This window comes from Delphinus delphis, chromosome 12 (genome assembly GCF_949987515.2).
Source record: "Delphinus delphis chromosome 12, mDelDel1.2, whole genome shotgun sequence".
Lineage (NCBI taxonomy): Eukaryota > Metazoa > Chordata > Mammalia > Artiodactyla > Delphinidae > Delphinus > Delphinus delphis.
In genome coordinates, this window is record NC_082694.2 from 14,814,183 (window position 1) to 14,839,078 (window position 24,896).

The following is a 24,896-nucleotide window of genomic DNA, read 5'->3' on the forward strand; positions in this document are numbered from 1 at the left end:
TAAGTCCTCTTCCTCTGCCTGACATCACAGCTCTCGGAAGTGGGTACAGGAAAAAGTGTTGACAGGTGAAAATGACCCGCCCAGAATTCTAACCATGTGAAGCCCATGTGCCAGTGACACAGCCTCTGTACCCACGAAGGAGAGCATGGGACTCGTCCTGCTTTCTATTTCACTTTCTCCCTGCTCTAACTCCAATTCATCTTTACGAGGTGGAGTAATAAACAATAAAATAAATGCGTACCTTTCCTGCAGAGGAATTCAAGAGATTTCGGAGGAAACCAGAATTGTTGTTGCTTACAGGTGTCAGAATTGTGCTGTTAAAGGTGTGGAGGACTGTGTTGGATTTGCTCAAGGGGGGTAGGGGTGGAAGGCATTTGATTTCATTCTTTAAAATTGGCATCGTTGGTTGTTTTTCTAAGAACAAATCAAAAACATCCAGATGGAAAAGCATTCTGAAAAGGCAAATCCCTTACGAGCCTTCTACTGACAGAATTACTCTGGAACTTGGTTTTCATTTACTAGAACCCAGAAAACTTAAGAGGATAAATGACATTACTGATATAGACGTGGATTTCCAACTGCTGTTAAAAAAATAAATATCCAATAATATCCAAGGTGATCCTATGGTAAACTGCATTTTTTGTTTGTTTGTTCCGGGTATACAAAATACAATTCATTTTTGTAAATTAACATTGTAACTGTCAACCCTGATAGATATGTTTACAAATACAGATTCTCTTAAGACTTTTCCCATGTATAATTAGATTGCTTAAAAGTACCAACAGTTCTATCCCTTTCTTTCCAATCCTAACATCTCTTTGTTTGTTTACCTTACTGACTTAAATGGCTAAAACTTCCAATACAATGTTTAATAAAGGAGTGAAAGCAGGAATCCTTGTGTCATGCCTGAACACAGAGGGAAACTTAAAAATTACTCAACGAATGAAAAACTTCAATCATAATTTAGGATGTTTGTTGTTAGTTTTATTGTAGAAACTCATTAGATTAAGGACGTTCCCTTCTATTCCTAAGGTTTTTTTAAAAAAAATTATAAATAGGCTTTGAATTTTACTCTTTTTCTGCATCTCTTCACATGACTTTTCCCCGCTTTTTTAATGTTAAAACTACAGGTGCATTTCTGAAGCTCTGCTTGGTCACGCTGTACGATTCTTTTATTTATAGTGCTAAACTCTATTCACTGAGATGTTGTTTAGGATCTTTGCATGAAAGAAACTGATCTGCAATTTTCCTTTCTTTAACACAGCCAGAAAGCAGAATCACCAAAATCCTAATCTAACTACCTGATTCCAAACCCATGTTCTTTATACTGTCATCAAGCATCCTGAGACAACAGCACAGATGAAAAATATAAAGCTGAAGCCAGGATGCTGCAACTTAGACAAAATAGGAAATACACACAGGGTTAAAGGCAGAAAGGCAAAAACCACTATTAAAACACACATGTCTCAGCCCACTCCATTCTTGCCAGACACAATCTCAACCTTACCTAGAGTTCTATCGTAAGCAGAAGTTCTCTCTCTGGCGCTGCATGTGTGTCAGGTCTCAGGGCGACTACAGGGAACCACTTTCCACTCCACACTACTTCTAACTGCTCTGTTCTCACCGTAACTAAGGCTGCCAGGACCCTCTGGGAACAGACGAAAGTTCTCAGGGAGGCAGGAAACACTCACCCTTGTTTTCCTTGTTGACATTGCCGCTGGTCAGGTCTGCCAGCCAGTTCAAAGGAGATGTGCTGGCTGGACAGGCAGGCTTCACGCTGCTGGCCGGCTTGGACGCAGCCTCCCCACCTACAGCCACGGGCTCCAACACCGAGGGGCTCTGCTGGAGCCCGGCACCAAGAGTCGATTTTTCTCCAACCAAGGAAGTCTGTGGTGAGTGCAGAAGGAGAATCTTGCACAAGCTGAAAAATTACGTTTCCCTTTTCTTACCTTCTCCCCTAACTGCTCACCAGTAAGAGAGAAATATCCAAAACAAAACCACCTAATAGCCCTGGACATCACCACCACTGCAGTAATCTCTCAACAACAGAGCAGAACTATGTAGGAGAGATTTTAATCTTTTAGCTTTTAAGTATTACTAGTAAAAGTATAAGATGCAAGTGAAGAATGTAAATACAGCAAGATATCCACCCCCACCCTCGTATCCCCATCTCATGCTTGTTCATGTCCCTATCACTCCGTTCACCATCTTGCTTTGGAACGCCCAGTTTGTGCCCATCTCCCCTGTGAACTCACCCCTGTATCATGAATAGGCACCCAAAACCCAGTGGCTGAGTGAGTGAATGAATAAATGAGGCAAGGTAGGAAATACAGCTGTGAATTCAGAAGGAAATGGGATGCGGAAAAAAGAAAATGCTCTTTTGAGTTAGCATAGTGTAGTAGGCTTTCAAAATTGATGAACGTGGGCTTCCCTGCTGGCGCAGTGGTTGAGAGTCCGCCTGCCGATGCAGGGGACGCGGGTTCATGCCCCGGTCCGGGAAGATCCCACATGCCGCGGAGCAGCTGGGCCCGTGAGCCATGGCCGCTGAGCCTGCGCATCCGGAGCCTGTGCTCCGCAACGGGAGAGGCCACAACAGTGAGAGGCCCGCGTACCGCAAAAAAAAAAATTGATGAACAGCCCTAAAAAGAATTCAAAACATAAACTGAACAACAAAAACTGGACAGACAGATCACACCACTTATTTTTCTATTACTTAAAAAACTGCCTTGACAACTCAGCTAGTGCGTCTATACATACATAAGAAGGAAAAGGGAGAGTCAAATTCCTGTTGTGGTCCAGGCCCTCACTCTACATGTGATATAATTCTGTGATGCCCAATTACCAGCACTGTTTACTATTCCTCTGTTACTGATGAGGAAGCTGAAGCATATATACATCAGTTCATTTGAGCCAAAGTTATACAACTGGAAAGTGGCAGAAAAGGAATTCAAATTCAGTCCTGACTACAAAGATCAAAACTCTTCTACCTATGCCGCCTGCAACACCACAGCTTTATGAAAATGTAAAATAATTTCTGATTACTAAAAGCAATGTGGGATAATGATTACTGGGGTGAGGAAGAAAAAGGGAGACAGTTGGGGGGTAGATGGGATGGTGAAGGTTAAGGGAATGTCACCAGGAAGAGGCATGTGAGCACTAAGGACATGTACATTTTTTATGTGGAGTGAGAGCTACGTAAAGGTTTGTTTCAGGATTATTTCCTTCAATTCTTCATACATATTATGGGTAAAACATAGTAATTAAAAAATTTGTAAAGCTTATCTGAGTAATTTTTACTATGTAAAACATGAGAAGTTAAAAAACCTATACAAATTTGACAGCAACTTATTAGGTAGACTATAATAGAAAAGGTTTTTGCTTTTTCAAGGAACAAAATTAAAAGCCTACTCAAAGAGGCTACAAACGAGGCCCACAAAAATAATGTGAAACTTGAGAATGGGTCTATAAAGTATCACGTGAACCACGAACTATCTCTTTCCACTGACAGCTCTCCCCATGTTCCTTTCAAATACACTACAGGAATCCTTGGGTTATTTGAAAACAGACAGACAACAAGCACAGGATGGTGAATCTAGCATAAACAGTAATACCTGTTTTATGTCTTCCTTTGAGGCTGGCTTTGAAAAGAGTTTGAACTGCCTGTTTGAACAGGGACAATTTGCCTTTATTCCCCATTTTGCTCTTACAGAATGAACAATGTCTCCAACATCATAGAGGGCTAAAAAAAAGGGCACAGGCAAACATCTGAACAAGGATATTAGGTACTTTCAACCTCAACGTTACAAAACAAAAGCTTATATTTCTAACAGGATAACTTTTTTTTAGCAGCATTTTTTTTTTAGGGTGCTTACAACTCCCCCCTTTACGTCCTAAGTATGCCTTGCCCCAAATGTGCCATTTTCTTTCCTTTTACAAAACTATTTACAAGGCCTTTACCAGAAAGTTTGGGGACATTATTTAATACATTTCTCGACAATTTATGGTACATACTAAAATAAAGTCAGCAAGTGATCGTACTACACAAAGTAAAACCGAACTACCAGCCCCTATGATACCCAAAACACAGGGAAAGGAAAAGCATTGCACCACACAAAATACCTTTTCCAGGAATGATCTGCGTAGGCATGAGGTTCTCTGGTTCATGTATCTGGCTCTTCACACATCTCAGCCATGAGAAAGTCTTGTAGGCAGCGCCTGCAAATAACTGCTTTGTAGTAATTGCTCTTTATGGACGCTGGTCCCAAAAGTTTCAGAAATCCATCAACCACAAATCAATGAAAGGCTTAATTTAAGAGTATAAGGGGCTTGGAGAAGAGTCAAGTCAGTTCTCACCCTGTTGGCAATTTTTCCTCTTCATCCGATAGCAATCCACACACACTCCAAACCCACACCGAGGACACACCCAGTGCAGGTTGAAGATGGTGGTGTCACACACATCACACATTTCTCGAACACCTTTGACAGCTCGCTTCCAAGCAACCTGTCCTACAAAAATCAATAAATCACTTAGTCTTGGGGACGAGAGGGCTCCTGAAATAAAACATGAAGTGGGAGGGGAGCTGATGCCATTCCTCCCTCTCACTGGAGTTCCCATTAACTGTTCAGCCTCCAGAGCCCATCTCAAATCCCCCACCACCGCCATGAAGCCCTCCTGGATTCCTTCAGCACTCCCATCAACTTGTATTTGTACTTCAGACTCAGGCCTCTTCACACTGTACGCAGTCAGGTGCAGTTTTACTTCCCTGTAGGAGACTAAACTCCGTGCAAGCAGAATCCCTGCTCAGGCTGTGCCCTATCCCCACACCCCACCCCACCCTCCAAGGAGCTCTGCATAGTAAGTCCTGCTGAGTAAGTCAGTGAAAAAAGCAGCATTCGTTACACAAGCTGGAGTTCGGACACAAATATAAAGGAGCAGTGGTTGTTCACATTTTGGGTCATGAGACCGTCTGAGACCCTAAAGGCAACACGGACCATGCTTTCTCCAAAGGAAAAATAATTGACTCAAATACACAAACCCAACCTTCAGTGTCGAGTGTCAGGTTATTCACAGATGCCCCGAAACCACTCAGACTGCCCATGAAAAACCCCAGGGCGCTGAGGGAAACCTGGTGGGAGCAGCGCATTAACTAGTGGGGGGCACAATGGTCCAAAGTCGGTTCCGTCATAGGCCAGTGTCGGAAACTCAATTTTTAGAGCCAGGAGTGATGCAGGCACCCAGGACCGACTCATACTAACCAAGTAGCGCCAACAGACTGAGGCACAATCACGAATTCTATGAAGCAGCATCTTCTGTTCCAGTGGCCAAACCCCGGAAACTGGAGAGAGGGGCCTTCCAGGACTGGGCAGGAAATCGTACCCCACCCCCCGACCGTGGAGGAGTGCCACATACGGCATTAGAAAGCTTCAAGGAGTAAGAGCAAAGGGAGGACATTTTCCTGCGTCACAGAAAAGCCCAACGTCTGCTGATCAGAAGACTGTTTTCTGTCTGTCTCTCTCTCGAACAAGACAGGATCAGTACTGTCACATTCGTGTTCTACGGAGAACATCTTTTCCTAATCCAGTCAGTGGTTACTTCTTTCTTCAGACTGCCCACAAAAGAAATGACTAACTTCAGTTTGCTTTAAGTTAATCCAACTGCTGAGTGAACCTCTGCCGTTTCATTACAATGTGAAAGCTCAGTGCACAATACATAGAACTTGAGGCATTTTACACATGAGATTTTATGAACTTCACCTTGGTCGCTTGGATTAGACTTTTATTAGAGAGCAGTCTTAGATCTCTTAGCCACCTATTTAATGATTATTTGTCATTGAAAAGACAGAATAAATGTATAAAAGCTGAGACCTGCTTCCTAATCTCAGGATCAGAGGGTACCCTCCACCCCCTCTCTAGCGACACCTTGTGGTGGCATCTTTCAGTATCACTCACAGTGAGTTCCTCTCTCCAGCTGACCAGCTTGTCACAGAGGAAATAAAGAGGAACAGGATAATCAAATAGGCAAGGAGGAAACATTAATCACAATTACATCTTTAAGGACACATTTTTCAGACCACTCACCTTGAGCAAAGAAAAAACATCAGTAGCTTAAAACAGCCCCTCCGATTCAGGAAGCTACTAATACATTCCAAAAGATTGTTTTTGCAACCCAGTCATTCATATACTACCTCTAGACCAGTTACTTAAGAACTTTTCTTTAAATCTTCTCTTACTTAAAAGTATACAAGAAGAAAACTTTTGTATCCCTACTGAAAATGGAAAACCAGTATCACTTGTCCTAAATAGATTATAGGAAAAACAACTTTAATACGATTCTTGACTTATCAGAGTCTCTACTACTCCAACAGGACAGTGATTACAAAGCTGCTCTCCACTTTAGCAGGACTCTGGCTGCCCGTGGAGCTCACAGTCCCATACCCCACCTAGATCTGAATTCCCGCTCCTGGGAATGTCAGTTCCCATTCCTTGGACTCTGAGATGTAACAGTGTTCAAACTTATCCAGTAAGTTATTGTTGTGCTTAAGCTAGCTTCAGTTCGTTCCTGGGCCTACGACCAAAGTTCCTAAGCTCAGGATGTGTGGGTGCTTATACTGAAACATATTTGGCTATGCAAAGTCTGAAAAGACATCTACCAGAGGGATGGAAAGGCTTCACTTTTAACTTGCCACCATTTGGAAAAGATAAAATGATGGAACAAAGTGTGAGACTTAAAAAGACAGATGCCCCTTGGTGTTTCTGGCTGGATATCTCACTTCTAAGGGCATACAGACAAGAGGTATGCTGTCCTCTTCGACACCGTACCTTGAGATGTCATGAGGGAGGTCTGGCTCTAATGTGTCACCCACACTGATCTCTGTGGTTTACTGCACACCTGGCTGGAACCTCCAAGTTTTCCCTGAAAACCTTGACTCTAACAGAATCATTTTCATCTGCGCTTGTTCCCATTTTCATGCCTGGGTCCCAGCCTCCTCAGAGCCTGATTCAGTAGGTCTAGGGTACAGCCTGTCCATTATCTTCTTTGAAATGTTTTCTTAAGAACCTTTGTCTTAAAATAACCCCCTTTTGGTGAGTCCACACTTGTTGGTAAGGCTATGCAAATTCCACCGCCACCTCACCTTTACCTTTCTTAACAAAAAGTTTAGTAATTGCCCTGAAACAAACCCCACAGATAGATCACTGACTTTGATGAAATCAACAGGCAGAATCTGTTACAAAAGGAAAAATGCAACTTCATTATACCAAAGTCATCTACACTTCTGGGTGAAAATGAAATCCATACAATTAGGACTTAGGTGTCATTTAGGAACAAAAATCAAGTTGGACTCAAAAATCCTACCCCCTAAGAGATGCTCTTACTGTGTGGCTCAATAGTTGACATAGCTTCCTTTTCAGAAATCACCATTTGACAGAAGTGGTCTCCAATGTTGGCCAGGATATACTTTGCTGTGTCCAAATCAGTCCCAACAACATTTTTGGTTAAAGGCAACCACAAGCCAATTGCTTCACTGTCATACTTGTTTGGTGTTAAGAAGCCTTCTACCCGCAATACACCATGTTTGTTGAACTGTAACCTAGAGGGAGTGAAAAAATAAAGAAAACATGTTACATACATGAAATAGTGACTTACGTCTTGTTGTTACTTTTGAAATGTTATTTAAGTCAAGCGTTTCCTTCCCAGTTTTCCATAATCTCCATGGCTAATTGCAGCCCCTTGCTACTTGGCAACATCAATAGAAAGATTTTTAAAACTTCCAAGCTTTGCCCCAAAAGACACGGGGGGTTGGCAGGGAGAGGGAGTTGTGCTTTCCACTCGAACCAAGATCTACTCAGGTCATTTCCAAGGACAGCTACTGAACCTGCCTGACTTGGAACTTAATAGCAAGAATAATCACAAGTCACCACAGAAGTAAACTGGTAACAAACAGAAGGTGACAAATAATCTGACCAAATTTGAACACAACTACGGCTTCAAGAGTAATGCTCGGGAGGGGAAGGCCAACCCTACAACACTGAAGCCATGACCACACAGATCCATGAGGTATTCAACACCCTTAGGAATCCTAGCTACAAATCACCATGCAAGCTTCTGGAATAAGAGGCAGTGTTAGGATGAGCCTCGGTACCTATGAAGGTGGAGCAAAAAGAATATTTTCTCAGCATTCTCTTTCAGCATCTTTGACATCTGCCATGTTTTTCCTAAGGTATGCAATAGTTTTGGACTTATTTAAACACAACATTGTATGTCAATCTAGCTGGAGACACAGAAGTAGACATAAAACACCCGGGGAAATAGGGTATGACCGGTATCGTAACAGTCATTGAGTCATACAGGAGTCAGAGGAAGAAGTGCTGACTACGAGTTCTGTGGGTCTTGTATGAAGAAGACTTCATGTTAGAGACAATAACTAAGCTTGGCCTTGCAAGAAAAACGCAGGGACCTTGATTTCTTTGCTAGTCGTTGGGCAGCTGCCAAAACTTTTTTGAGTCCACGAGACACACATAAAGTTGTGCTTTAGGAAAAGCATTTGTCCAGAACTGTGTAGAATGAACTGGAAGGACACTGGGAGTTGCATAACAGATGCAAATGTTTCTGCAAACATTTGTTTGCAAAATGTTTTTGCAAATTTCTAGGAGTCCAAAGGACAGATGCAAGATTTTAATTGATAGCCCAAATTAGAGCTAGGCATAGTTCTAAAAAATAAATTTGGAAGCGATTTCAAATGGGGAGGAGATGGAAACAGGATTTGGCAACCACTGAGACCCTACCTCCTCCCATTTAATCTGCAGAATTTAATGAGAAACAAATTTGATAAGACTAATGACAGTGTCGATCTTCACTCTAAACATCAGGAAAAAAAGGCTTTGCTTTTACAACCATGATATTCTTTTCGCCAGAGAAGTGAGTTTGTTTGAGTTTCTAATACACTGACTTCTGTTAACAGTTATCACAGCTCTAAATGCTATACACACATATTATCATGGTGCTTCTGCAATTTACTCAGGAATGAATGGGACAAACTACCATCTAAAAAACTCTTAAATAAACTCTTCATTAAATAACCCTGAATCTGAAAGTTATCAGCACAGATATAATTATTGATCATTAAAATGCCCGTGCATTTAATTCAGTTCATCAGCAATCTTTAATCCTGATAAAACTAAAGGAGAGGAGAATAGGAAGAAATTAAAGTCATCACTGCTGTTTATGATTAGAACTAGTTGAGACTGAAACTACCTGGATTTCTGGAAAAATGTATGATATGTAAAAGCTCATCTACACCCAGAGCAACACTGCTCATTATACATCAGAAAGACCAGAAGGCTACCTTTCTCTTCACGCAGGATGGAAGAATTTAAAGAAAATTTGACTTAAAGAAAAAAAAAAAACGCAATGTAAAAATGAAAGTTTTTGCCTATAAAAGCAGGAAAGATTTTTTAAAGATACACCGGCTGGCAAAGGTACACGGAGACGGGAATGCTCAAACCTGCCAGTGGGCATGGATGCAGGTGCAACCTTCCTCCAGGGCCATTTGGCAGAACTTATGTATCAAAGCCTTAAAACACACACCTTCTGACCCAGTAATGCCACTTCCAATAACCTTTCCAAAATAAATAATCAGAGATGAGGACAAGCTAATGATCATTTCTGTATTATTTTTAGTGGCAAAAAATACATAATAATCTTAACACCAACAAGGGAATTGGTTAAATGAATTTTCCAACACTGTTATTATGGGTTCTTGCATAGTTATTCAAAAGTATTTGCAAAAAAAGTTAACATGATCAAGTGGTTCCTATTACGAACTGGGAAAGTATGCACTGGAGAAAGTAAAATTCAAAACAGTATATAGGGACTTCCCTGGTGGCGCAGTGCTTTTGAATCTGCCTGCCAATGCAGAGGACACAGGTTTGAGCCCTGGTCCAGGAAGATCTCACATGCTGCAGAGCAACTAAGCCCGTGCACCACAACTACTGAGCCCGCGCTCTAGAGACCACAGGCCACAACTACTGAAGCCCATGCGCCTAGAGCCCATGCACTGCAACAAGAGAAGCCACCGCAATGAGAAGCCCACGTGCCGCAACAAAGAGTAGCCCCCACTTGCTGCAACTAGAGAAAGCCCACGCACAGCAACAAAGACCCAACGAAGCCAAAAATAAATAGATAAATAAATTTATTAAAAAGTATACACAACACACCAAGTAGGTATGCTTGAATATATTTTATGACCACGTAAACACTAAAATGCACTGAAAAGGTAACAGTAGTTATTTGTGGTGGTGTTTTAGAATCTTCAGAATTTTTCTATGTTTGTTACTTTTAAAAATAGAACTTTAGACACCAGGCCACCCTGTGCTCCTCAGGCCACCGCCCTGCCCCTCCAGCGGCTCCGGTCCCCATCGCCGCACACCAGCCAGGCGGTTCCAGGGATTTGGATGTCCGTGTCTTTGAGGGACCACTACTTCACCTGCCACATGCTTGCAGGATCTTGATTCCCAGGCCGGAGGTCGGGCCCTGTGGTGGGAGCTCCGAGTCCAAACCACCGAACTAACAGAGAACCTCAGACCCCAGGGAATATCGACTGGAGTGAGGCCTCCCAGAGGTCCTCATCTCAGCACCAAGACCCAGCTCTATCCAACTGCCTGCAAACTCCAGTGCTGGACGTCCCAGGCCAAACAACCAGTAAGACAAGAATACAGCACCACCCATCAAAAAAAATGAAACGACAAAAAAATACGTTACGGACGAAGGAGCAGGGTAAAAATCCACAAGACCAAATAAATGAAGACGAAATAGGCAACCTACCTGAAAAAGGATTCAGAGTAATGATAGTAAACATGATCCAAAATCTCGGAAACAGAATGGAGAAAACACAAGAAACATTTAACAAGGATCTAGAAGAACTAAAAAGCAAACAAACAGTGATGAACAACACAATTACTGAAATTAGAAATACTCTAGAAGGAATCAATAGCAGAATAACTGAGGCAGAAGAACGGATAAGTGAGCTGGAAGGTAAAATGGTGGGAATAACTGCCAGGGAGCAGAAAAAAGAAAAAAGAATGAAGAGAATTGAGGACAGTCTCAGAGACCTCGGGGACACCATTAAATGCACCAACATTCGAATTACAGGGGTCCCAGAGGAAGAGAAAAAGAAAGGGTCTGAGAAAATATCTGAAGACATGACAGTCAAAAACTTCCCTAACATGGGAAAGGAAATAGTCAATCAAGTTCGGGAAGCACCGAGTGTGACACAGGATAAATCCAAAGAGAAACACGCTGAGACACATCAAAAATTAAATACAAAGAAAAATAAATAAAATTAAATACAAAGAAAAATATTAAAAGCAGCAAGGGAAAAGCAACAAATAACATACAAGGGAATCCCCATAAGGTTAACAGCTGATTTTTCAGCAGAAACTCTGCAAGCCAGAAGGGAGTGGCAGGACATATTTAAAGTGATGAAAGGGAAAAACTTACAACCAAGATTACTCTACCCAGCAAGGATCTCATTCAGATTCGATGGAGAAATTAAAACCCTTACAGATAAGCAAAAGTTAAGAGAATTCAGCGTTACCAAACCAGCTTTACAACAAATGCTAAAGAACTTCTCTAGGCAGGAAACACAAGAGAAGGAAAAGACTTACAAAAACAAACCCAAAACAATTAAGAAAATGGTAACAGAAACATACATATCAATAATTGCCTTAAATGTAAATGAGTTAAATACTCCAACCAAAAGACAGACCAGATGAATGGATACAAAAGCAAGACCCGTACATATGCTGTCTACAAAGTCTCACTTCAGATCTAGGGACACATACAGACTGAAAGTGAGGGGATGGAAAGAGATATTCCATGCAAAGGGAAATCAAAAGAAAGCTGGAGTACCAATTCTCATATCAGACAAAATAGACTTTAAAATAAAGACTATTACAAGAGACAAAGAAGGACACTACATAATAATCAAGGGATCAATCCAAGAAGAAGACATAACAATTATAAATATTTATGCACCCAACACAGGAGTACCTCAATACATAAGGCAAATGCTAACAGCCATAAATGGGGAAATCGACAGTAACACAGTAATAGTAGGGGACTTGAACATCCTACTTTCACCAATGGACAGATGATCCAAAATGAAAATAAATAAGGAAACACAAAATTTAAATGACACATTAAACAAGATGGACTTAATTGATATTTATAGGATATTCTATCCAAAAACAACAGAATACACTTTCTTCTCAAGTGTTCATGGAACATTCTCCAGGATAGATCATATCTTGGGTCACAAATCAAGCCTTGGTAAATTTAAGAAAATTAAAATCGTATCAAGTAGCTTTTCCGACCACAACACTATGAGTCTAGATATCAATTACAGGAAAAAACCCGTAAAAAATACAAACACATGGAGGCTAAACAATACGCTACTAAATAACTGAGAGATCACTGAGGAAATCAAAAAATAGCTAGAAACAAATGACAATGAAAACAGGACAACCCAAAACCTATGGGATGCAGCAAAAGTAGTTCTAAGAGGGAAGTTTATAGCAATACAATCCTACCTCAACAAAAATCTCAAACAACCTAACCTTACACCTAAAGCAATTAGAGGAAGAAGAACAAAAAACCCCCAAAGTTAGCAGAAGGAAAAATATCATAAAGATCAGATCAGAAATAAATGAAAGAGAAATGAAGGAAAGGACAGCAAAGCTCAATAAAACTAAAAGCTGGCTCCTTGAGAAGATACACAAAATTGATAAACCATTAGCCAGACGCATCAAGAAAAAAAGGGAGAAGACTCACATCAACAGAATTAGAAATGAAAAAGGAGGAGTAACAACTGACACTGCAGAAATACAAAGGATCATGAGAGATGACTACAAGCCAATAAAATGGACCACCTGGAAGAAATAGACAATTTCTTAGAAAAGCACAACCTTTCAAGACTGAACCAGAAAGAAACAGAAAATATCAACAGACCAATCACAAGCACTGAAATTGAAACTGTGATTAAAAATCTTCCAACAAACAAAAGCCCAGGATCAGATGGCTTCACAGGTGAATTCTATCAAACATTTAGAGAAGAGCTAACACCTATCCTTCTCAAACTCTTCCAAAATATAGCAGAGGGAGGAACACTCCCCAACTCATTCTACGAGGCCACCATCACCCTGATACCAAAACCAGACAAAGACGTCACAAAAAAAGAAAACTTCAGGCCAATATCTCTGATGAACACAGATGCAAAAATCCTCAACAAAATACTAGCAAACAGAATCCAACAGCACATTAAAAGGATTATACACCATGATCAAGTAGGGTTTATTCCAGGAATGCAAGGATTCTTCAATATACGCAAATCAATCAATGTGATACACCATATTAACAAATTGAAGGAGAAAAACCATATGGTCATCTCAAGAGATGCAGAAAAAGCTTTTGACAAAATTCAACACACATTTATGATAAAAACTCTCCAGAAAGTGGGCATAGAGGGAACCTATCTCAACATAATAAAGCCCATGTAAGACAAACCCACAGCCAACGTCGTTCTAAATGATGAAAAACTGAAACCATTTCTCAGGGCAACAAGACAAGGTTGCCCATTCTCACCACTATTATTCAACATAGTTTTGGATGTTTTGGCCACAGTAATCAGAGAAGAAAAAGAAATAAAAGGAATCCAAATCAGAAAGGAAGTAAAACTGTCACTTTTTGCAGATGACATGATACTATGCATAGAGAATCCTAAAGATGCTACCAGAAAACTACTAGAGCTAATCAATGAATGTGGTAAAGTAGCAGGATACAAAATTAACACACAGCAATCTCTTGCATTCCTATACACTAATGATGAAAAATCTGAAAGAGAAATTAGGGAAACACTCCCATTTACCATTACAATGAAAAGAATAAAATACTTAGGAATAAACCTACCTAAGAAGACAAAAGACCTGTATGCAGAAAACTGTAAGACACTGATGAAAGAAATTCAAGATGATACAAACAGATGGAGACATATACTATGTTCTTGGATTGGAAGAATCAACACTGTGAAAATGACTCTACTACCCAAAGCAATCTACAGATTCAATGCAATCCCTATCAAATTACCAATGGTATTTTTCGCAGTACTAGAACCAAAAATTGCACAACTTGGGGATTCCCTGGTGGTGCAGTGGTTGAGAGTCCGCCTGCCGATGCAGAGGTTGCAGGTTTGGTGCCCCGGTCGGGAAGATCCCACATGCCGCGGAGCGGCTGGGCCCATGAGCCATGGCCGCTGAGCATGTACGTCCGGAGCCTGTGCTCCGCAATGGGAGAGGCCACAGCAGTGAGAGGCCTGCGTACCGCAAAAAATAATAATAATAATTTTAAAAATTGCACAACTTGTATGGAAACACAAAAGACCCTGAAGATCCAAAGCAATCTTGAGAAAGAAAAACAGAGCTGGAGGAATCAGGCTGCCAGACTTCAGACTATACTACAGAGCTACAGTAATCAAGACAGTATGGTACTGGCACAAAAACAGACATATAGATCAATGGAAAAGGATAGAAAGCCCAGAGTAAACCCATGCACATATGGTCAGCTTATCTTTGATAAAGGAGGCAAGAACATACAATGGAGAAAAGACAGCCTCTTCAGTAAGTGGTGCTGGGAAAACTGGACAGCTACATGTAAAAGAATGAAATTAGAACACTCCCTAACACCATACACAAAGATAAACTCAAAATGGATTAAAGACCTAAATGTAAGGCCACTATAAAACTCTTAGAAGAAAACACAGGCAGAACACTCTATGACATAAATCACAGCAAGATCCCTTTTGACCCACCTCCTAGAGGAAATGGAAATAAAATGGAAATAAAAACAAAAATAAAGAAATGGGACCTAATGAAACTTAAAAGCTTTTGCACAGCATAGGAAACCATAAACAAGACGAAAAGACAACCTTCAGAATGGGAGAAAATATTTGCCAACAAAGTAACTGGCACAGGATTAATCTCCAAAGTATACAAGCAGCTCATGCAGCTCAATATCAAAAAAACAAACAACCCAATCCAAAAATGGGCAGAAGACCTAAAAAGACCTTTCTCCAAAGAAGATATACAGATTGCCAACAAACACATGAAAGAATGCTCAACATCATTAATCATTAGAGAAACGCAAATCAAAACTACCATGAGATATCACCTCACACTGGTCAGAATGGCCATTATCAAAAAATCTACAAACGATAAATGCTGGAGAGGGTGTGGAGAAAAGGGAGCCCTCTTGCACTGTTGGTGGGAATGTAAATTGATACAGCCACTATGGAGAACAGTATGGAGGTTCCTTAAAAAACTAAAAATAGAACTACCATACGACCCAGCAATCCCACTACTGGGCATATACCCTGAGAAAACCGTAATTCAAAAAGAGTCATGTACCACAATATTCATTGCAGCACTATTTACAATAGCCAGGACATGGAAGCAACCTAAGTGTCCACTGACAGATGAATGGATAAAGAAGATGTGGCACGTATACACAATAGAATATTACTCAGCCATAAAAAGAAAAGAAATTGAGTTATTTGTAATGAGGTGGATGGACGTACAGTCTGTCATACAGAGTGCAGTCAGAAAGAGAAAAACAAATACCGTATGCTAACACATATATATGGAATCTCAAAAAAAAATATGGTTCTGATGAACCTAAGGTCAGGACAGGAATAAAGATACAGATGTAGAGAATGGACTTGAGGACACGGGGAGGGGGAAGGGTAAGCTGAGATGAAGTGAGAGAGTAGCATTGACAAATATACACTACCAGAAGTAAAATAGATAGCTAGTGGGAAGCAGCCGCATAGCACAGGGAGATCAGCTCGGTACTTTGCGACCATCTAGATGGGTGGGATAAGAAGGGTAGGAGGGAGACGCAAGCAGGAGGCGATATGGGGATATACGTATGCATATAGCTGATTCACTCTGTTATACAGCAGAAACTAACACAACACTGTAAAGCAATTATACTCCAAAAAAGATGTTAAAAAAAAAATGGAAGTTTATATTTTTAAGCTTCTTTGATTTAAAAAAAAAAAACCTGAAAAGGAGAATGAGAAGGAAAGAGTGTGTAATAAGATCTAGATTCCTAAATCCACAGATTAAAAAGTGTAATCTGTACTCTTTTCAGTTTTAGACTTACTGTTGCTAGGAGAAGAGTGAGAAAAGTACACTCTAGGGCCCAGGGTATCTCAGCTTTTCCCCAAATGGCTCACCTCCTGAAGTGAAAGAAGCGGCAAAACACGGGCGAGTCTTTCTGCTGCTCCTTATCCTTTCGGAGGCTGTCCAAGCGACACTCCCGGCACTTGGGCAGCTGCGCAACGATGTTCACGCAAGAGTCGTCCTGCACAAAGGCCTCACCGCTCTGCTGCAGCTTCTTGAGTTTGGCTGGGTCTGTCAAAACCGACTTCCGGGATGGGGCTAGAAAAAAAGATGAAGGAAAATGGGACCTCAAATTTAAAAAGTCACATCAATATTTGACTGAATTCTATTCAAAAGGTCAGTTTTCCCAAAGGGAGAACTCCTCTTCTCAATTACTGGTTCAACTGTAGTAATTTCTAAAAATGGCTTAATAGAAGACAACTATCAGAACAATTGGAAGTTTTATTCTCTTTATAAAATACATCTCATTTGGTGAGTCCATTTGACAACTTAAAACCCCAGACCCACAATTCCAAGTTAGTGCATACCTCTATTCACAACCCTAGATAAGAAGAACGCTTCAGCAGAGGACCGTGCGGGAGTCAACTGTGTCAGTTTTCACACTCAAAAAAACTGGTTTGAGATGTGTTTTCCAAAGCATTCTGCAAAAGCTAACCATTCCAAACGTCACAGGCCCCCTGGCCTATAAGAGTGATCCCCTAAATGCTTCTAGGAGATGCCACTTGACCCTTGACATATCTTCTATTTCCTTCACACATATGTTCCATTCAAGATTAAGAGCATTGGCTAAAGAGAGGATTTTGATTCTAAGTAAATGCATGTTTTAAGTTTTAACTTGTAATGGGCAGGTGAACTTGAAAGGAAAAGTTAAGATGGTTTTTAAGAAAAAGGGAGACAAAAATAGAGATGCAACATTAAAGAGCAACCACTGTGTCAGACCAAATAACATAGAAAGGAATCCATTTCTATGTCAAGAGCCTTAAGGTATACAGTGGGCCCTCTACATCCGTGGGTTCAACCAACCATGGATTCAAAATACTACACGACCTGTGGTCGGCTGAATCCGCAGATGCAGAACCTGCAGATGGGAATGGGAAGGCTAACTGTAGGGGACTGGTGCATTTTGGGTATCCACAGGGGGTACTGGAACTGATCCCTCTCAGATACTGTGGGACTGTATTTCATATAAAACCGACAGAAGGTGGCGGAGGGGAAGATGGCGGAAGAGTAAGAGGTGGAGATCACCTTCCTCCCCACAAATACACCAGAAATACATCTACACGTGGAGCAACTCCTACAGAACCTACAGAACACCTACTGAATGCTGGCATAAGACCTCAGACCTCCCAAAAGGCAACAAACTCCCCATGTACCTGGGTAGGGCAAAAGAAAAAAAGAAAAAACAGAGGCAAAAGAATAGGGACGGCACCTGCACCAGTGGGAGGGAGCTGTGAAGGAGAAAGGTTTCTACACACTAGGAAGCCCCTTCGCGGGCAGAGACTGCGGGAGGTGGAGGGGGGAGCTTCGGAGCCGCGGAGGAGTGCACAGCAACAGGGGAGCGGAGGGCAAAGCGGGGAGATTCCCGCACAGAGGATCGGTGCCGACCGACACTCACCAGCCCGAGAGGCTTTGTCTGCTCACCCGCCGGGGCGGACGGGGCTGCGAGCTGAGGCTTGGGCTTTGGTCCGAGCGCAGGGAGAGGACTGGGGTTGGCGGCTTGAACATAGCCTGAAGGGGTTAGTGCACCACGGCTAGCCGGGAGGGAGTCCGGGGAAAAGTCTGCACCTGCCGAAGAGGCAAGAGACTTTTTCTTCCCTCTTTGCTTCCTGGTGCGCGAGGAGAGGGGTTTAAGGGCGCTGCTTAAAGGAACTCCAGAGACCGGGGCGAGCCGTGGCTAAAAGCGCGAACCCCAGAGATGGGCGCGAGCCACGGCTAAAAGCGCGGACCCCAGAGACGGGCGGGAGACGCTAAGGCTGCTTCTGCCGCCACCAAGAAGCCTGTGTGCGAGCACAGGTCCCTATCCACACCCCTCTTCCGGGGAGCCTGTGCAGCCCTCCACTGCCAGGTTCCCGGGATCCAGGGACAACTTTCCCGGGAGAACGCACGGCGCGCCTCAGGCTGGTGCAACGTCATGCAGGCCTCTGCCGCCGCAGGCTCGCCCCGCACGCCGTGCCCTTCCCTCTCCCCCGGCCTGAGTGAGCCTAGCCCCCCAATCAGCGGCTCCTTTAACCCCGTCCTGTCTGAGCAAAAAACAGACGCCCTCCAGCGACCTACACGCAGAGGCGGGGCCAAATCCAAAGCTGAGCCCCTGTGAGCTGTGAGAACGAAGAAGAGAAAGGGAAATCCCTCCCAGCAGCCTCAGAAGCAGCGGATTAAAGCTCCACAATCAACTTGATGTACCCTGCGTCTGTGGAATGCATGAATAGACAACGAGTCATCCCAAATTGAGGAGGTGGACTTCGAGAGCAAGATCTATTTTTTCTCCTTTTCTTCTTCTTGTGAGTGTGTATGCTTCTGTGTGAGATTTTGTCTGTATAGCTTTGCTTCCACTATTTGTCCTAGGGTTCTATCCGTCTGTTTTTTGTTTTTTTTTAAATTTTTTTCTTAATAATTAATTTTAATAACTTTATTATACTTTACCTTCTTTCTTTCTTTCCTTTCTTTTCCTTCCTTCCTTCCTTCCCTCCTTCCCTCCTTTAGACAACGAATCATCCCAAATTGAGGAGGTGGACTTTGAGAGCAAGATTTATGATTTTTTCCCCTTTACCTCTTTTTGTGAGGGTGTATGTGTATGCTTCTGTGTAAGATTTTGTCTGTATACCTTTGCTTCCACCATTTGTCCTAAGGTTCTATCCGTCCCCCTTTTTTTCCTAAATAATTATTTTTTAATTTAATAACTTTATTATACTTTATTTTACTGTATCTTTTCTTTTTTCCTTCCTTCCTTCTCTCCTTCCTTCCTTCCTCCATCCCTCCCTCCTTTCTTTCCTTCTTTCCTTCTTTCTTTCTTTCTTCCTTCCTTCCTTCCCTTCTTTTTTTCTTCCTTCCTTCCTTCCCTTCTTTTTTTCTTCCTACTTCTACTAATTCTTTCTCTCTACTTTTTCTCCCTTTTATTCTGAGCCGTGTGGATGAAAGGCTCTTAGTGCTGCAGCCAGGAGTCAGTGCTGTGCCTCTGAGGTGGGAGAGCCAACTTCAGGACACTGGTCAACAAGAGACCTCCCAGCTCCACATAATATCAAGTGGCGAAAATCTCCCAGAGATCTCCATCTCAACACCAGCACCCAGCTTCACTCAATGACCAGCAAGCTACAGTGCTGGACAACCTATGCCAAACAGCTAGCAAAACAGGAACACAACCCCACCCATTAGCAGAGAGGCTGCCTAAAACCATAATAAGTCCACAGGCACCCCAAAACACACCACCAGACGTGGACCTGCCCACTAGAGAGACAAGATCCAGCCTCATCCACCAGAACACAGGCACTAGTCCCCTCCACCAGGAAGCCTACACAACCCACTGAACCAACCTTAGCCACCGGAGACAGACATCAAAAACAACGGGAACTACGAACCTGCAGCCTGCAAAAAGGAGACCCCAAACACAGTAAGATAAGCAAAATGAGAAGACAGAAAAACACACAGCAGATGAAGGAGCAAGATAAAAATGCACCAGACCTAACAAATGAAGAGGAAATAGGCATTCTACCTGAAAAAGAATTCAGAATAATGATACTAAAGATGATCCAAAATCTTGGAAATAGAATGGACAAAATGCAAGAAACATTTAACAAGGACCTAGAAGAACTAAAGATGAAACAAACAATGAAGAACAACACAATAAATGAAATGAAAAAGACTCTAGATGAGATCAATAGCAGAATAACTGAGGCGGAAGAACGGATAAGTGACCTGGAAGATAAAATAGTGGAAATAACTACTGCAGAGCAGAATAGAGAAAAAAGAATGAAAAGAACTGAGGACAGTCTCAGAGACCTCTGGGATAACATTAAACGCACCAACATTTGAATTATAGGGGTTCCAGAAGAAGAAGAGAAAAAGAAAGGGACTGAGAAAATTCTTGAAGAGATTATAGTTGAAAACTTCCCTAATATGGGAAAGGAAATAGTTAATCAAGACCAGGAAGCACAGAGAGTCCCATACAGGATAAATCCAAGGAGAAATACGCCAAGACACATATTAATCAAACTGTCAATAATTATATACAAAGAAAGCATATTAAAAGCAGCAAGCGAAAAACAACACACAAGGGAATTCCCATAAGGTTAACAGTTGATCTCTCAGCAGAAACTCTGAAAGCCAGAAGGGAGTGGCAGGACATACTGAAAGTGATGACGGAGAAAAACCTGCAACCAAGATTACTCTACCCAGCAAGGATCTCATTCAGATTTGATGGAGAAATTAAAACCTTTACAGACAAGCAAAAGCTGAGAGAGTTCAGCACCACCAAACCAGCTTTACAACAAATGCTAAAGGAACTTCTCTAGGCAAGAAACACAAGAGAAGGAAAAGACCTATAATAATGAACCCAAAACAATTTAGAAAATGGGAATAGGAACATACCAATAATTACCTTAAATGTAAATGGACTAAATGCTCCCACCAAAAGACACAGATTGGCTGAATGGATACAAAAACAAGACCCTTATATATGCTGTCTACAAGAGACCCACTTCAGACCTAGAGACACATACAGACTGAAAGTAAGGGGATGGAAAAAGATATTCCATGCAAATGGAAACCAAAAGAAAGCTGGAGTAGCAATTCTCATATCAGACAAAATAGACTTTTGGAATAGACTATTACATGAGACAAAGAAGGACACTACATAATGATCAAGGGATCGATCCAAGAAGAAGATATAACAATTGTAAGTATGTATGCACCCAACATAGGAGCACCTCAATACGTAAGGCAAATACTAACAGCCATAAAAGGGGAAATCGACAGTAACACATTCATATTAGGGGACTTTAACACCCCACTTTCACCAATGGATAGATCATCCAAAATGAAAATAAATAAGGAAACACAAGCTTTAAATGATACATTAAACAAGATGGACTTAATTGATATTTATAGGACACTCCGTCCAAAAACAACAGAATACACTTTCTTCTCAAGTGCTCATGGAACATTCTCCAGGACAGATCATATCTTGGGTCACAAATCAAGCCTTGGTAAATTTAAGAAAATTGAAATCGTATCAAGTAGCTTTTCCGACCACAACACTATGAGTCTAGATATCAATTACAGGAAAAAACCCGTAAAAAATACAAACACATGGAGGCTAAACAATACGCTACTAAATAACTGAGAGATCACTGAGGAAATCAAAAAATAGCTAGAAACAAATGACAATAAAACAGGACAACCCAAAACCTATGGGATGCAGCAAAAGCAGTTCTAAGAGGGAAGTGTATAGCAATACAAGCCCACCTTAAGAAGCAGGAAACATCTCGAATAAACAACCTAACCTCACACCTAAAGCAATTAGAGAAAGAAGAACAAAAAACCCCCAAAGTTAGCAGAAGGAAAGAAATCATAAAAATCAGATCAGAAATAAATGAAAAAGAAATGAAGGAAACAATAGCAAAGATCAATAAAACTAAAATCTGGTTCTTTGAGAAGATAAACAAAATAGATAAACCATTAGCCAGACTCATCAAGAAAAAAAGGGAGAAGACTCAAATCAATAGAATTAGAAATGAAAAAGGAGAAGTAACAACTGACACTGCAGAAATAAAAAAGATCATGAGAGATTACTACAATCAACTCTATGCCAATAAAATGGACAACCTGGAAGAAATGGACAAATTCTTAGAAATGCACAACATGCCAAGACTGAATCAGGAAGAAATAGAAAATATCAACAGACCAATCACAAGCACTGAAATTGAAACTGTGATTAAGAATCTTCCAACAAACAAAAGCCCAGGACCAGATGGCTTCACAGGCAAATTCTATCAAACATTTAGAGAAGAGCTAACACCTATCCTTCTCAAACTCTTCCAAAATATAGCAGAGGGAGGAACACTCCCAAATTCATTCTATGAGGCCACCATCACCTTGATACCAAAACCAGACAAGGATGTCACAAAGAAAGAAAACTACAGGCCAATATCACTGATGAACATAGATGCAAAAATCCTCAACAAAATACTAGCAAACAGAATCCAACGGCACATTAAAAGGATCATACACCATGATCAAGTGGGGTTTATTCCAGGAATGCAAGGATTCTTCAATATACACAAATCTATCAATGTGATAAACCATATTAACAAATTGAAGGAGAAAAACCATATGATCATCTCAATAGATGCAGAGAAAGCTTTCGACAAAATTCAACACCCATTTATGATAAAAACCCTGCAGAAAGTAGGCATAGAGGGAACTTCCCTCAACATAATATAGGCCATATATGACAAACCCACAGCCAACATCATCCTCAATGGTGAAAAACTGAAAGCATTTCCACTAAGATCAGGAACAAGACAAGGGTGCCCACTCTCACCACTCTTATTCAACATAGTTTTGGAAGTTTTAGCCACAGCAATCAGAGAAGAAGAGGAAATAAAAGGAATCCACATCGGAAAAGAAGAAGTAAAGTTGTCACTGTTTGCAGATGACATGATACTATACATAGAGAATCCTAAAGATGCCACCAGAAAACAACTAGAGCTAATCAATGAATGTGGTAAAGTAGCAGGATATAAAATTAATGCACAGAAATCTCTGGCATTCCTATACACTAAGGATGAAAAATCTGAAAGTGAAATCAAGAAAACACTACCATTTACCATTGCAACAAAAAGAATAAAATATCTACGCTAAACCTACCTAAGGAGACAAAAGACCTGTATGCAGAAAATTATAAGACACTGATGAAAGAAATTAAAGATGATACAAATAGATGGAGAGATATACCATGTTCTTGGGTTGGAAGAATCAACATTGTGAAAATGACTCTACTATCCAAAGCAATCTATAGATTCAATGCAATCCCTATCAAACTACCACTGGCATTTTTCACAGAACTAGAAAAAAACATTTCACAATTTGTATGGAAACACAAAAGACCCCGAAGAGCCAAAGCAATCTTGAGAATGAAAAACGGAGATGGAGGAATCAGGCTCCCTGACTTCGGACTATACTACAAAGATACAGTAATCAAGACAGTATGGTACTGGCACAAAAACAGAAAGATAGATCGATGGAACAGGATAGAAAGCCCAGAGATAAACCCACACACATATGGTCACCTTATCTTTGATAAAGGAGGCAGGAATGTACAGTGGAGAAGGGACAGCCTCTTCAATAAGTGGTGCTGGGAAAACTGGACAGGTACATGTAAAAGTATGAGGTTAGATCACTCCATAAAACCATACACAAAAATAAGCTCAAAATGGATTAAAGACCTAAATGTAAGGCCAGAAACTATCAAATTCTTAGAGGAAAACATAGGCAGAACACTCTATGACATAAATCACAGCAAGATCCTTTTTGACCCACCTCCTAGAGAAATGGAAATAAAAACAAAAATAAACAAATGGGACCTAATGAAACTTCAAAGCTTTTGCACAGCAAAGGAAACCATAAACAAGACCAAAAGACAACCCTCAGAATGGGAGAAAATATTTGCAAATGAAGCAACTGACAAAGGATTAATCTCCAAAATTTCAAGCAGCTCATGCAGCTCAATAACAAAAAAACAAACAACCCAATCCAAAAATGGGCAGAAGACCTAAACAGACATTTCTCCAAAGAAGATATACAGACTGCCAATAAACACATGAAAGAATGCTCAACATCATTAATCATTAGAGAAATGCAAATCAAAACTACAATGAGATATCATCTCACACCAGTCAGAATGGCCATCATCAAAAAATCTAGAAACAATAAATGCTGGAGAGGGTGTGGAGAAAAGGGAACACTCTTGCACTGCTGGTGGGAATGTGAATTGGTTCAGCCACTATGGAGAACAGTATAGAGGTTCCTTAGAAAACTACAAATAGAACTACCACATGACCCAGCAATCCCACTACTGGGCATATACCCTGAGAAAACCAAAATTCAAAAAGAGTCATGTACCAAAATGTTCATTGCGGCTCTATTTACAAAAGCCCGGAGATGGAAACAACCTAATTGCCCATCATCGGATGAATGGATAAAGAAGATGTGGCACATATATACAATGGAATATTACTCAGCCATAAAAAGACACGAAATTGAGCTATTTGTAATGAGGTGGATAGACCTAGAGTCTGTCATACAGAGTGAAGTCAGAAAGAGAAAGACAAATACCGTATGCTAACACATATATATGGAATTTAAGAAAAAAAATGTCATGAAGAACCTAGGGGTAAGACAGGAATAAAGACACAGACCTACCGGAGAACGGACTTGAGGATATGGGGAAGGGGAAGGGTGAGCTGTGACAGGGCGAGAGACAGGCATGGACATATATACACTAACAAACGTAAGGTAGATAGCTAGTTGGAAGCAGCCGCATGGCACAGGGATATCGGCTCGGTGCTTTGTGACTGCCTGGATGGGTGGGATAGGGAGGGTGGGAGGGAGGGAGACGCAAGAGGGAAGAGATATGGGAACATATGTATATGTATAACTGATTCACTTTG

General features: G+C 41.1%; 1 protein-coding gene across 6 annotated transcripts in view; it reads right to left on the bottom strand.

Moving 5' to 3' along the window:
• KDM3A (lysine demethylase 3A) overlaps positions 1-24,896 on the bottom strand; it is a 62,908-nt gene that overhangs the window by 12,358 nt on the left and 25,654 nt on the right. For all 6 annotated transcript variants that reach the window (XR_009521506.1, XM_060027399.1, XM_060027396.1 and 3 more), the window contains 7 exons: positions 16,287-16,491; positions 7,375-7,589; positions 4,354-4,506; positions 4,120-4,215; positions 3,612-3,739; positions 1,692-1,887; positions 242-414 (listed from right to left, as the gene is read on the bottom strand). Coding sequence is in view for 5 of the 6 variants with exons in the window: in XM_060027399.1 (XP_059883382.1) it covers positions 242-414; positions 1,692-1,887; positions 3,612-3,739; positions 4,120-4,215; positions 4,354-4,506; positions 7,375-7,589; positions 16,287-16,491 (1,166 nt within the window). In the remaining variant the exon portion in view is untranslated. The remainder of the gene's footprint in view (positions 1-241; positions 415-1,691; positions 1,888-3,611; positions 3,740-4,119; positions 4,216-4,353; positions 4,507-7,374; positions 7,590-16,286; positions 16,492-24,896) is intronic.